The 14929-nt window shown below is 36.6% G+C and overlaps 1 protein-coding gene across 3 annotated transcripts in view; it reads left to right on the top strand.

The window, feature by feature from the left end:
• Nucleotides 1–14929, top strand: part of SERPINB2 (serpin peptidase inhibitor, clade B (ovalbumin), member 2) — a 44391-nt gene that overhangs the window by 12791 nt on the left and 16671 nt on the right. For 2 of the 3 annotated variants that reach the window (XM_011974151.1, XM_011974152.1), the window contains 3 exons: nt 2098–2240; nt 2746–2910; nt 3229–4219. In XM_011974151.1, the coding sequence (XP_011829541.1) occupies nt 2098–2240; nt 2746–2910; nt 3229–3633 (713 nt within the window). In that variant the 3' untranslated portion in view covers nt 3634–4219. Of the gene's footprint in view, nt 1–2097; nt 2241–2745; nt 2911–3228; nt 4220–8289; nt 8371–14929 lie in introns of those variants that run through there. The other variant, XM_011974150.1, reaches the window with a different exon arrangement.

Below are 14929 nucleotides of genomic sequence, written 5' to 3'. Positions count from 1 at the left end.
GCATTGTGACTTCTCTTAGTCACATACAATGTTCTGCAATGACTATATAATAAAATTTTATGTTCTTGTATGGTTTATAAGATTTTAATAACTTATTTTTTTAAGGATTTTCATTTAACTTTTATGTTTAAGACATTGTTTCAAGAAATAGTTTGGTGTCTTGGTTTATTACTTACCACAATGGAAAATGCACATAAACTAAGTTCTATGGGATTTTAAAAATATACATTTTTCTGTTTATCTGAAAATAATTGATTTCCTTTCAGTTCTTCATTTTCACTGTGGATTTTGAAATACTGTTCTAAAATATCGACAGACCATTGATATAAAGGAAGCAGAGAAAGATGATTTAAATAAACAAAAGTTCAGTCAAAATGGAGAACAAAATTAAAGAGACAAATGGAAGTTTTGCGTTCTTTAAAGAACGGCATGAGTTGTTTTTCTCTTTAGACATTGTGCTAAATGGCTGTAAGTCAATCAGTTATTTTGCCAAGATGCCAAGGAGCTATTTTGGCAGATTGTTTTACCAGCTTTTGTAAGAATTGGAGAGAATTGTCTGTTTCATTATGTTATGATTGAATACTAGTTTTATCATACACATCACATATTACTATACCCCAATACTAACCAAAAATTTTAATAGCTTGGGAAATATATTGAATGTGTCTATTAAATGAATACATTGAAGGTGAAACTGATGCAAGTCAGGCAAGCTCCAAAGTGGGGCTTAGCCTTCAAGGGTTCTTGGCTTCACCCAGGAAAGTATTCAAGGGTGAGCTGGAGGTAGGATAGAAGAAAACAGCTTTACTGAAGTGGCAATGTTAGAGCTCCATGATTGCTCCTGCAGAGCAGGGCTACCCCAGGCACTGTGCTGAGAGGCACAGCTCAGGGCAGTTTTGCAGTCATATTTATACCTACTTTTAATTACATGTAGATTAAGGGGCAGTTTATGTAGAAATTTCTAGGGAAGGGAGAGTAACTTTTGGGTCGTCAGGTCATTGCCACGGACACGGAAAGAGGTGGTAACTCCAAGGTGTTGCCATCACAATGGTAAATTGACATGGCACACTGCTTCCACCCTGTCCCTGGTCCCTGTTTTAGCTAGCCCTCAGTTTGGTCTGGTGTCTAAACCATGCCTCCAGAGTCAGGTCCCACCTCCTACTTCAAAACCACATTGAGCTATTAATTTGTTAAGAGTCTTGTATTTGTCAGTAGTTTTGACTGTGGAGGCAGAATTTTTACAAGCTTACCAGCATCATAACCTTGGGAATACTGCTAACCTAGTGGTGTCCTTTGGAATAAAATGACACTAATAAAACCCACCTAATAGAATATCACAATAATATATTTTGATGCTTGGAATACTGCAGAGCAAGTACTAACTATAAGCAGACTGCTTCTTAAGCCAATTTCATTTTTTTAAATGATCACACTCAGTTGTCACTGTTTCTATCAATCTTCTCGGACTCACTCCTTCACTCCCTTCTCTGTATGGTCATAGTACTTATATTATTTAGCTCAATTACAGAAGTTATCACACAGGGTTCCACAACTGATTTTGAATGTCTCTCCCAGTGTTCTAGGCTCATCCAGGATAATTATTCCTTTCTCATCTCTTTTATCTGCACTATTCTTAATTTAGGTGCAGCATATTTTTAAAAAAATGTTTTTGAATAAACGAGTGAGTCAGATTCTCAGACTGTCTAGACCAGATCTTGCAGTACATGATATATTTTGGAAAGGCACTATAATATTCCTTGAGAGCCTCTCTTTCACTTCCTTCTTACTTGAAAACTTTCAACTGCAAAGATTTGAGTAAGTATTATAAAAGGAAGTGAAAATCTCCTTTCCAAATTTGATAGGAGGTCTAACTTTTAAATACGTTATTTCTTCATTTTTTCTTGGATTTTGCAAGCCTTTTGAGAAATTTGTCTCAATTTTAATTTTGCTTTAAATAAATCTAAAGAAAAACTTGAGCTTGAAGATCAACATCTCTGCAATTTGATGAATTTAGTTTGATGGCTACTCGGAAGATTCAGTAAGTAAATTTCACAGTTCTTGATTATGAAACCTAAATATATGTTATGTTTTCTGTAGGCAAGATCCTAAACTTGTTACCTGAAGGTTCTGTAGATGGGGATACCAGGATGGTCCTGGTGAATGCTGTCTACTTCAAAGGAAAGTGGAAAACTCCATTTGAGAAGAAACTAAATGGGCTTTATCCTTTCCGTGTGAACTCGGTATGAGACAACAAAATATATCTTCCTAGTATATTTTAGGGCCTTTGACAAGATACAGACAGAAAAATTAGAGACCACTCATTCATTTTCCTACATGACGTGCTAGTTAAAAGTATTGGACTCTTTCAAGAAACAGTAGAGGTAGAGGGGAAGACCATGGCTTTTTAGTTATACATGCCCAGACTCAAACGTTGACTCTACCACTTAGTTCAGAGGGCTGTAAATATTGAGACATGAGTTCCTGGCCCATAGTAACAACTAAACAAGTGTTTTATAATTATGGTTGTCATTACCATTGTTGTCCATCTTACTAAATAAAGGGTATAAAGTTGAACGAGCTAATAATATCAGAGTACCCACTAAGGATGTACAAATAGTTTATTTTGTTGATTAAAAAACCACATTTATCCAACACTAAAGTAGAACCCATCCTCCTTTATGTCTAATTTTAAATCTCTTGATATCTTATGACCAACTTCCATATTTTACTTTTTAATAATATTAGACTCAGCACACACCTGTACAGATGATGTACTTGCGTGAAAAGCTAAACATTGGATACATAGAAAACCTGAAGGCTCAGATTCTAGAACTCCCATATGCTGGAGATGTTAGCATGTTCCTGTTGCTTCCAGATGAAATTGCCGATGTGTCCACTGGCTTGGAACTGGTAAGACATTGAGATATTCAAGTTTCTGGGGCTAAACCTACCTTTCGTGAGATGAATATATACTCCTTACAAATGGTGTGGTAATTTCTCACGGAAATATATGAAACAGTTGATAGTAAATGTGGCATACCTCTATATTTCACTCAAAGCCTTAACTATGTCATACATATTACCTTCTTGTAAAAACCTGACCAATCTGTTAACTTTTTATATCACCCACAATAAAGTCACTGATTTTTAATATTAGACTTAAAGTTGTTTTCCTTCTGTTCTAATACTTGCTGTATTTTCTTTGCTTTGTTTTGTTTTGCTTTGCAGCTGGAAAGTGAAATAACCTATGACAAACTCAACAAGTGGACCAGCAAAGACAAAATGGTTGAAGATGATGTTGAGGTATATATACCCCAGTTCAAATTAGAAGAGCATTATGAACTCAAATCCATTCTGAGAAGCATGGGCATGGAGGACGCCTTCGACAAGGGACAGGCCAATTTCTCAGGGATGTCGGAGTGGAATGACTTGTTTCTTTCTGAAGTGTTCCACCAAGCCATGGTGGACGTGAATGAGGAGGGCACTGAAGCAGCCGCTGGCACAGGAGGCGTTATGTCAGGGAGAACCGGTCATGGAGGCCCACAGTTTGTGGCAGATCATCCTTTTCTTTTCCTTATTATGCATAAAATAACCAAGTGCATTTTATTTTTTGGCAAATTTTCCTCACCCTAAAACCAAAACGTGCTGTTTCTGCAAAAGATTTTTGTAGATGAGCTGTGTGCCTCAGAATTGCTATTTCAAATTGCCAAAAATGTAGAGATGTTTTCTACATATTTCTGTTCTTCTGAACAACTTCTGCTACACACTAAATAAAAACACGGAAATAATTAGACAATTGTCTATTATAACATGACAACCCCATTAATCATTTGGTCTTCTAAAATGGGATGAAGCCCTTTTAGATTTTCCTTACTCTCAGTTTATTTTTATAACATTAACTTTTACTTTGTTATTTATTATTTTATATAATGGTGAGTTTTTAAATTATTGCTCACTGTCTATTGAATGTAGCTAATAAAGTTATAGAAGCAGATGATCAGTTAATTTCCTATCTAAAAAATGCCTTTACTTGTTCTTATAATGAAGAATAAGTAGGTATCCCTCCATGTCCTTCTATAGAATAAATATCTAGAAAAAACATTAAACAATAGGCAAATATATGTTATATGCATTTCTAGCAATACATACCACATACATATGTCTGTATCTTATATTCAATTGCAAGTATATAATAAATAAACCTGCTTCCAAACAACAATACATTTGTTGTCATTTCATTAGGTCTGCAGATCACAGACCTATTATACCTTGATACCTAGGAGTTAAGCACCATGACTCACTTGTGAGAACTCAGAAAAAATAGACAGGATGAAGGATCCAAGGCATAACCACCTTCATTCAAAAAGACCCAGTGTTGAGGGTGAGTGGGATGGGGTTATATGAAAAATGGATTAGAGCTGCTTTCTCACAGCAGCAAAGACATAGCAATTCAGAATAGTCTAAGTTAGAGTCCTTTGGGGAAACCAGTGTCTAAACATTAAGGACACCAGGATTAATGACCAAGTCCAGTGGTCCAGACACAGAAGAAGGCCTCAGTCATTGAGCTGACAGTTGCAAGCAGTGAAGATGGAAGATGGACTGGGTGCAAGAGCAGGAGGGGAAACAAAAGATGGCTCCTTCTACGGGTGTTTGCTTCTAATAGCAGTGAATGCTTTTGAGTGAGTCAGAGGCGGAGAAGGACATAATTGAAGACCTGAGAAATAAGGCAAGTTATAGGCTGGGGGTCTGAACAACAGAGTCTGGCTGCAGGAGTGTGGCTGGATCCTGGAAATGTACCACAGTCCCTTCGATGGCAGGCAGGGATGCTTGACCCACTAGAACATGGTAGCTAAAGAAGTGGCCTCAAGACTTAGACTCTCTGCCTCCAAATCCCAGTTGTAACACCTACAAGTAGCTTAACCAGAGGCCAACCGTGGTGCTTCTTTTTGCTCTAGTTTTCTCTCAGTGAAAATTAAAGAAAAAACTGCTTTTGTCATATTGCTATAATGACTAAATGAGTTCTTATATATCAAGCAATTAAAAGAATACTTGGCATATATAATATTTAATAAATACTAGTGATTATGATCTTTCTTATCTTTGTCAGCAATAAAACGGTCTCACTGTAAGCTGGTCAAACATGAATCCCAGAAAATTACTCAGTTAACTTTTTAAGCCTTACATAATGGTGTATATTTCTTCTAATCAGACATTCCCGAAAATTAAGAGTTGCTGTTTCTTGCATTCTTCTACTTACTTTTAATTTCATTTTTTCTATGTGCTTTCATAATTCTGCAAGGTGGTAGGTGGTAACTGTGAATTATCATGAGTCTTAAAATATCCATATCCATATTTAACTCTCAGTATTGAGTTAGAGTAGGGATATACAATTCTGAGTTCAAAGTGCTTTTCAGCACTTTGAGGGTATGACATTATTGTCTTTTTGGTACCCAAAATTGTTGATAGGAAACTTGATGTTAAGATAATTCTTGCTCCTTATAATTTTAATATTTTTGTTTTTGTTTTTTTTTGAGACTTCATTACATTAAGGATATTTTAAAAATTATATTTTAAAAAGTTTATCTTGTTCATCAGCAGATTTTTCTATCTGGAAACTTATATCTTGTTTCAGTTCTGGGAAACCTCAGCCATCACAATGGGCTCAGTATGTCTTCCCAAAATTCATGTGTTGAAACTTTAATCCCAAATGTGATGGTACTTGGAGGTGGTTCCTTTGGAAGAAAATTAGGGTTAGATGAGGTCATGAGGGCAGAATCCATGATGGAATTACTGCCCTTATAAGGAGCTCTAGGAACCAGATCTTTTTCTGTCTATCATGTGAGGATACAACAAGAAGGCAGTCATCTGTGAATCAGGAAGAGGCCCTCACTAGAACCTGATCATGCGGGAATGCCCTTCTCAGACTACCAGTCTCCAGAACTACGAAAAATACATGTTTGTTGTTTAAGCCACACAATCTACGGTACTCTGTCATAGCAACCTGAACTGACTAAGACAGCCATTATCTACTCAATTGCTTGGCGCCATTTGATCTACTTTCTTCTTCTGGATTCCTACTAAGATAATATTGATGCATCTGATGTTCCTCTCTGTTTCCAAATTTTTTGAATACCTAATAAATTCACATGACCCAAACATCAAATATCACAAAAAAAACTAGAGTGAAAAGTCTTCCTTCCACTCTTGTTCCCTATTCATTTAGTTCCTATTACTCTGTCTTTACTAGTAATATATGTGCATGTTGCAATATACACACAGGGTCATAAATAAAAACAACAAACAAACAAAATTGTTCTAATAATACCGTATTATTAACTGAGTATGTGATTACCCCTTTCTCTTTCCTAGTCCCCCAACAAGCAACAAAATAATGTACAACTACGATTTTACTGTTGTAGGCAGTATACCTATACGTAGGGTGATATAGTTTGGATATTTGTCCCTGGCCAAATCTCATGTTGAATTGTAATCCCCAATACTGGAAGCAGGGTTTGGTGGGAGGTGTTTGGGTCCTAGGGGTTGATCCCTTATGGCTTGGTGCTGTCTTCATGATAGTGAGTTTTCATGAGATCTGGTCACTTAAAGGTGTGTGGTAACTCCCCCAACTCTCTCTCTCTCTTGCTCCTGCTTCTATCATATGATGTGCCTGCCCCCCACCTTTGCCTTTTGCCATGATTGTAAGCTTCCTGAGGCCTCCCCAGAAGCTGAGTAGATGCCATCACTGTGTTTCCTGTACAGCCTGCAGAACTGTGAGCCAGCTAAACCTCTTTTCTTTATAAATTAGTCAGTCTCGGGCATTTCCTTACAGCAATGCAAGAATGGCCTAATACATAGGGGGTTTAATCAAGAAGTGAGGAAGAAATCTGGAAAAGGTTTTGAGGGAATAAATGAATAAAACTTAATCTTTGACTTTAAGGAAGGTGAAACCATTTGTTGCACAAATCCGCAAAATCTTCATTGATGCCTTTACTATAACACAAGCAACACAAGGAAGTCTTCATGCTGTGCGGTGTTGCAGCCCAAGTCACTGTGGTGGACTGCTGTCAGTCAAGGTGAGCAGTCCTTTCTGGAGGCTCTATATGATGCTTTTGTCTAACAGTAGTCCTGGAGGCATCCTTGGATAATCATATCTGCTCAGTGCAAAGTTGGGCAGGCATCATGGAACTTTCCAGCACACGTCTCATTCCCTAGTGAAATCCAGAGTAACATTCTGCCCTGGGTTCCACATCAACATTCAAATATTAAACTCTGAGCCATCTTGCCAGAAAATAAGTGTGCCTCTGTGAAGAGAAAAACAGGAACTACGTGAAGAAAAATATACCAAATACTTTATAAATAGAGAGGCTCCTTCTTTCTCTTAATCCCTCCTGGAGATGTCCTCCTGTTCCAATCCCTCTCCCCATGACCTCCCTACCCCTTCCTCCATACACATGCAAATGAAACAAATGGCCTGTTATTTTTCTTTTGTAATAAATAAGGAGTGAAAAAGCATTCCTAGGGAAAAATAAAAGAGAACCAGAAAATGATGAACTAACATCCGACCCAATAATGGTATCTAAAATTTTGATCCAAAACCCTTGCCCCTGCTAGTGGGGAGAGCAGACAACCCACTCATTCGAGTTATGCTCTGGGTTCTACACCAATGCTACAAACGAGAACAGAAAATCTTCCGGGGTGCCTTTCACATAATAACTGAGAGAATAAAGGCCAGGCATGATGGGTCATGCCTGAAATCCCAGCACTTTGAGAGGCCAGAGGTGGGAGGATCAGTTGATCCCAGGAGTTAGAAGCTGCTGTGAAATATGATTGCACCACTGCACTTCAGCCTGGGTGACAGAGTGAGACCCTATTTCTAGAAAAAACAAAACAAACACAACAAAAATAAATAAATAATTCAGTAATATTTTCAATTTCATTGATCATTATTATTCCACTAATTCGAAGCTTTCTATTTTTGTTTTATAAAAAAAAAAATACTACCAGGGAAAACCATGCCAAATATTCTCTGTTGGCAGACTAGAGAAAGGATTAAGCCAAGAAAGGATGAGTTATAATTTGTCAGAATCCAGGTCTCTACATGTGTACAGAGATGGAAAGTGTGAGTAATTAAATAATTCAGGCAAATCCTTAACTGTCTCTTTTTATTGAAACTTCTGGCTAAAATAAGCCTGAAAGAAAGAGTATACATGCTTGTGAAACTGAATCAAAGGGTGGAGCTAAGAACAGGGAGGTGCTAACTTTTTTTTTTTTTTTTTTTAATGTCTTCAGTTAAAAGTTTCCCAACTCTTCAGCCACAATCTCTTACTACAGGAGCAAATTGCCAATTCTGCTCCAGTGGAAGAAAACCAGGTATTGTAAATATTTCTTTGGCTAATGATTTTATTTATGTTTTTCTTCTTGGTTGAAGTGCTTAGCTAAGTAACAAATAATGAAGACCCCTTCTCCCAAAAAAGTCCAGAAATAATAGATAAGGCCCAATCCCTTAAGAATTTTTCTGTATGAGTCATAGAGTAACCTAAGCTGGTTTGAAGTTTGTACTAGAAAGAGGGATACAGGAGAAAGAACATTCATTCCCCAAAAAAGTTAGAGAAATTGTTTTTCTAGGAATCGTGGAGTGGAATTTGCTCGTTGTTTTACCTGGCATTGTGAAATGAGGAGTGGAGTTTCCTCCAGTCACTTTTCTGTATCTGTCAACATAGGCAGAGAGAAATAGGATATTCTCTCAGGACAGTTGAGCCAAAACCCTTCAACCTTTTAGCAAATGTGAGCTTGGCACCCTGAATTTGGATCCTAGTCATTAATATATGGAACTCATGGTTTGACTCTTTAACTGTTCCCCCTCAAACCCAAAACCCCACTCTCCTCTCCTGGCCACCATTTCATGGGCCATTAGCTTTCTTCTCTTCTGTGGAATAACCAATGTTCCGAATCCCCCACATTACACTAGGCGCTCTTCATAAACCACCCCAAACTATTACCTATCTCTAAAAAAGGCCTTAGGTGAATAGAGAGGTGCTGGGGATTGAGGGAAGCTGTCATTCTCTGATACGCACAACTCCATGAGGAGGTAATATTATCATTGTCATCAGAAAGGCAAGAGGCCTTAGGGAGTGTCTCCTGGAAAACGGGACAAGAATCCTTCTCCCCACTCTCCAGATCTTCTTTCTCCTCCTGATGGTTCTCCATCACATAATCTCTCTCTTTAGCCGCTAAAATCTTAAACACAATGAGATACAATAGCAAAAGCAACTGTGTATTCAGAGTCAAGAGAACGAAGTTGCAGTTTTGACTCTGCTGTGCATCCTTTGCTCAATCAGCCTCTCTCAGCTTCAGTTTCTTAGCAGACAAAACGGGGGAACTGGGTTAGGGAGATTCCAAGGGTCTTTCCAACTCTGATATGCTAGGGGCATGTGATGATGAAATGTCTATGATGAGACATTTTGATGAATGACACTATCTTTTTCTTGCTTTTTTCATTCTCTGTGGCTTCTCCTCCGAGCCTGTCTACAGGTTAAGCTCATAGATGATCAGTTTACAGATCTTGAAAACTGCAAAAGAGCAATTAATTTTGAAAATGACATGGTAGACTTCTGACCTACACATTTGCAGTCTTCTCTGAAAATATAATTGTCCAACATTTGTATGGAATAATTATTTCCTGTAAAATTTCATCTCACAATTCTACACCCTTCAGAAAGTATTTTTCATTGTTGGGTTAAATCTCACTAATGGATGGCTTAGTACTTCATTAGATTTCTTTAAAAAAAGAAAACAAAGAATTGTTTCTCTTGTATGTTCTGGGTAACATCTGATATATAAATAATGATATTAATAAGGGAATTAATGAAGATGAATACAACTAAATATTAAGTTTACATGAGAAATTAGCTTTTATAATAGAGAATTATTGTTTTCAGGCACACATTACAAGTAAATAAACACTAGAATAACCATAAACTGAGGTAGAAAAACCCCAGCCTCTAAAATGGTACTTTCTCCCCACTTCATGAAGAGTGTGGTTTGGCCAAGAACCAAACACTTTCCATGCGAATTTAATTCATGAGTTTTAAAAATACAAAGCTTGATATATACTGTATGGAGGTAACAAACTGTTAGTTGAATGAATAAGAGCCTTAAAGGAAGTATAGAGTTATTTTGAAGATGACATTTGATCTGTTGAGGAAGAAATAGTCACAGGCAAATATTCAATATTTTATGAGGGTGTAGAATTACTACAGAACTACAGTCTTTTTTGTTTACTGTTTAATCAAATCATGTCAGCCTGGGATTATCATAAGCTTTTGGAGTAGGCAGGAGCCACACCTAGGGCATGATTTAGAGGCAGGGAAGCTGTTTGGGTAAGTGTAAGTTTATGGCTAGGAGGGATTCCCACAGTATCACTATTAACTCCGAGTTATGATGAAATCAAAACTTTGTCTATACATGTCTCTCTCATGATTAAGTTATTTGAGTATAGAGAATTCCTAATGTCTTCCAAAGCTCTCATTCTAGGTTTCTCATGCAAGGCCTAACTCTACACAACCTTGGCATTAATGAGATTTCCTACCTAATAATTGGAATTATTTTATTTTTTAAATAATTTCAGTTTTTATTTTTGACTCAGGGGGTACATATGCAGGTTTGTTAGAAGGGTATAAAGTGTGATGTTGAGGTTGAGGTTTGATTGATTCCATCACCTAGGTAGTGAGCATAGTACCCAAGAGTTAGTTTTTCAATCTTTTCTCCTTCCTCTGCCTCCCCACTCTAGTAGTCCCCAGTGTCTATTTTTGCCATCTTTATGTCTATGAGTATCCAATGTTTATCTCCCACTTATAAGTGAGAACATGTGGTATTTTGTTCCTGTCGTAATTTGCTTAGGATAACAGCCTCTAGGGCATCCAAGTTGCAGAAAGGTACATAATTCAATTCCTTCTTTTGGGTGCACAGTATTCCATGGTGTGTAGGTACCATCTATTCGTTATCCAATCCAACACTAATGGGCACCTAGGTTGATTTCATGTCTTTGCTATTGCGAATAGTGCTGTGATGAACACATATGTGTGTGTCTCTTTGGTAGAATGATTTATTTTCTTTTTAATGTATATCCAGTGATGGAATTGCTGATTTGAAGAGTAGTTCTAAGTTCCTTGGGAAATCTCCAAACTCCTTTCCATAGTGGCTGATCTAATTTACATTTCCATCAACAGTGTACCCTTTTCTCCACAGCCTCACCAGCGTCCCTTGTTTTTTGACTTCTTAATAATAGCCATTCTGACATATATGAGGTAGTATTCATTATGGTTTTGACTTGCACTTCTCTAATAATTAACGATGTTGAGCATTTTTCATGTTTGTTGCCCACTTGTATATCTTCTTTTGAGAAGTATCTGTTTATGTCCTTTGGCATTTTTTAATGGGGTGTTTTTTGCTTGTTGAATTAAGTTTCTTATAAATAATGGATATTACACTTTTTTCAGCTGAATAGTTTGCAAATATTTTCTTCCATTCTGTAGTTGTCTGTTTACTCTGTTGATAGTTTATTTTACTGTGCAGAAGCTCTTCAGTTTAATTAGGTCCCACTTTGTTTTTTGTTGTAATTGCTTTTGAAGACTTAGTCATGAATACTTCCCCCAACACTGATATCCAAAATGGTGTTTCCTAGATTTTTTTTCTAGGGTTCTGATAGTCTGAGATCTGACATTCAAGTCTTTAGTCCATCTTTAGTTCATTTTTGTACATGTTGAAAAGTGGGGTCTACTTTCATTTTTCTGGATATGGTTAACCAACTATCCCAGCACCATTTATTGAATAGAGAGTCCTTTCCTAATTCCTTGTTTTTGTTTACTTTGTTAAAGATAAGATGTCTGTAGGTGTGCAGCTTTATTTCTGGGTTCTCTATTCTGTTCCATTGGCCTATGTGTCTATTTTTGTGCCAGCATCAGGCTGTTTTGGTTACTCTAGGCTTACAGTATAGTTTGAAGTTGGGTAATGTGATGCTTCCAGCTTTGTTCTTTTTTTCTTAGGGCTGCTTTGGATATTGGGGCTCTTTTCTGGGTCCATATGAAATTTAGAATAGTTTTTTCCAATTCTGCGGAAAAAATGATGTTGGTGGTTTGACAGAAATAGCATTTAATCTGAGGTTTGCCTTGGGCAGTATGGTCATTTTAACAATATTGATTTTTCCCGTCCACGAGTGTGGAATGTTTTTCCATTTGTTTGTATTATTTATGATTTTTTTAGCAGTGTTTTTTTTTAGCTCACTTTGTAGAGATCTTTCCATTTCTTCATCAGGTGTATTCCTGGGTATTTTATTTATTTATTTATTTATTTATTTATTTTTGACTATCGTAAATGGAATTGTAGTCTTGAGTTGGCTCCCTGTTTGAATGTTACTGGTGTATAGAAATGCTCTTGATTTTTGTGCATTGGTTTTGTGTTCTGAAACTTTACCGAAGCCATTTTTTGGTTCCAGGAGGCTTTTGGTGGAGTCTTTAGGGTTTTGTAAGTATAGAATTACATTGTCAATGAAGAGAGATAGTTTGACTTCCTCTTTTCCTATTCGGGGGCCTTTTATGTCTTTCTTTGTCTCATTGCTCTGGCCAGGACTTCTAGTACTATGTTGAATAGGAGTGGTAAGAGTAGACATCCTTGTCTTGTTCCAGTGCTCAAGGGGAATGCTTCCAGCTTTTGCCTGCTCAGACAGATAACTCTTATTATTTTGAGGTATATTCCTTCAACACCTAGTTTGTTGAGGGTTTTTATCATGAATGGATATTGGATTTTATGGAAAGCTTTCTCCACCTCTATTGAGATGATCAGATGTTTTTTGTTTTTAAGTGTGTGGTGAATCACATTTATTGACTTATGTATGTTGAACCAATATAGTACTCCAGGAACAAAGCCTACTTGATGGTGGTAAATTAACTTTTTAATATACAACTGGATTCAGTTTGCTAGGATTTTGTTGAGCATTTTGGCATCTACATTCATCACAGATATTTGCCTATAGGTTTCTTCTGTTGTGTCTTTGCCAAGTTTTGGTATCAGGATGATGCTGGCTTTGTAGAATGAGTTAGAGAGGAGTCCCTCCTCTTCAATTTTTTGAAATTATTTCATCAGGATTGATGTCAGCTTGTCTTTGTACACCCGGTAGAATTCAGCTGTGAATCTACTTGTTCCAGGGCATTTTTTTGTTGGTAGGATTTTATCATTGATTCAATTTTGAAACTTGTTAGTGATCTGTTCAGGGTCTCAACATTTTCCTAATTCAATTTTGAGAGGTTGTGTGTTTTCAGGAATTTATTCATTTTCTCTAGATTTTCTAGTTTATGTGCATACCAGTAGTCATAGTAGTCTCTGAGGATCATTTGCATTTCTGTGGGATCTGTTGTAATGTCACTTTTGTTATTTCTGATTGTGCTTATTTATATCTCCTCTTTTTTTCTTTGTTAATCTAGCCTGCAGTCTATCAATCATGTTTATACTTTCAACAAACCAACTTTTTGTTTTGTTGATTCTTTGTATGGATTTTTGGGTCTCGATTTCATTCAGTTTTGTTCTGATTTTACTTATGATTTTTTCTTTTGGAAGCTTTAGGGTTAATTTGTTTTTCTTTCTATTCTCTAGTTTGTCTAGGTCTGATGTTTGATAATCAATATGAAATATTTCTAACTTTTTAAGGTAGGCATTTAGTGCTATAAACTTTCCACCTAACACTGCTTTTTGCTGCATCTTAGAGACTTTGGTATGCTATGTCTCTGTGTCTATTTCAAAGATGTTGATTTCTGCCATAATTTCATTGTTTACCAAAAAGTAATTCAGTAGCAAGTTGTTTAATTTCCAAGTAATTCTGTGGTTTTGAGAAATCTTCTTGGCATTGATTTCTATTTTTATTGCACTGTGGTCTGAGAGTATAGTTGGTATAGTATTATTTTGAGGTATATTCCTTCAACGCCTAGTTTGTTGAGGGTTTTTATCATGAACGGACATTGGATTTTATTGAAAGCTTTCTCCACCTCTATTGAGATGATCAGATGTTTTTTGTTTTTAAGTGTGTGATGAATCACATTTATTGACTTGTGTATGTTGAACCAATATAGTACTCCAGGAACAAAGCCTACTTGATGGTGGTAAATTAACTTTTTGATGTGCTACTGGATTCAGTTTTTAAAAATTTGTTGAGACTTGCTTTATGGCTGAGCATGTGATCAATCCTGTAGTATATTCCATATGCAGATGAGAAGAATGTATATTCTGTGGTTGATGGTGGGAGTATTTTGTAGATGTTTATTAATAAGTCCAGTTGCTCAAGTTTTTCTTTGTTAGTTTTCTGACTCAATGATCTGTCTAATGCTGTCAATGGGGTGTTAAAGTCCCCCACTATTATCGTGTGTCTATCTAAGTCTTTTTGTAGGTTGAAGAGTACTTGTCTTATGAATCTGGGAGCTCCAATGTTGGGTGCATATACATTTAGTAAAGTCTTCTTGTTGAATCGAACCCTTTGCCATTATATAATACCCTTCTTTGTCACTTTTTACTTTTGTTGGCTTAAAGCCTGTTGCATCTGATATAAGAATAGCACCCACTGCTCTATTTTGTTTTCAATTTGTGTGATAGCTCTTCCTCCAACCATTTACTTTGAGCCTATGGGTGTTATTACATGTGAGATGGGTCTCTTAAAGATAGCAGATTAATGGGTCTTGTTTTATAACCCAACTTGACACTCTGTGTTTTTTACATAGGGTGTTTAGCCCATTTACATTCAAGGTTAATATTGATACGTGAGGTGTCAATCCTATTATGAAGTTATTAGCTGGTTGCTTTGTGGTTTCTATTGAGTGGTTGCTTTATAAAGTGTGTGCACTACGTACTTAAGTAACAGGTATCATTCTTTTGTTTCCATGTTTAA

The sequence above is a fragment of the Mandrillus leucophaeus genome, unplaced genomic scaffold (genome assembly GCF_000951045.1).
Source record: "Mandrillus leucophaeus isolate KB7577 unplaced genomic scaffold, Mleu.le_1.0 Scaffold142, whole genome shotgun sequence".
Classification (NCBI taxonomy): domain Eukaryota; kingdom Metazoa; phylum Chordata; class Mammalia; order Primates; family Cercopithecidae; genus Mandrillus; species Mandrillus leucophaeus.
Note: the sequence above shows the minus strand (reverse complement) of the source record. Positions and strands in the feature narration are given on the sequence as shown.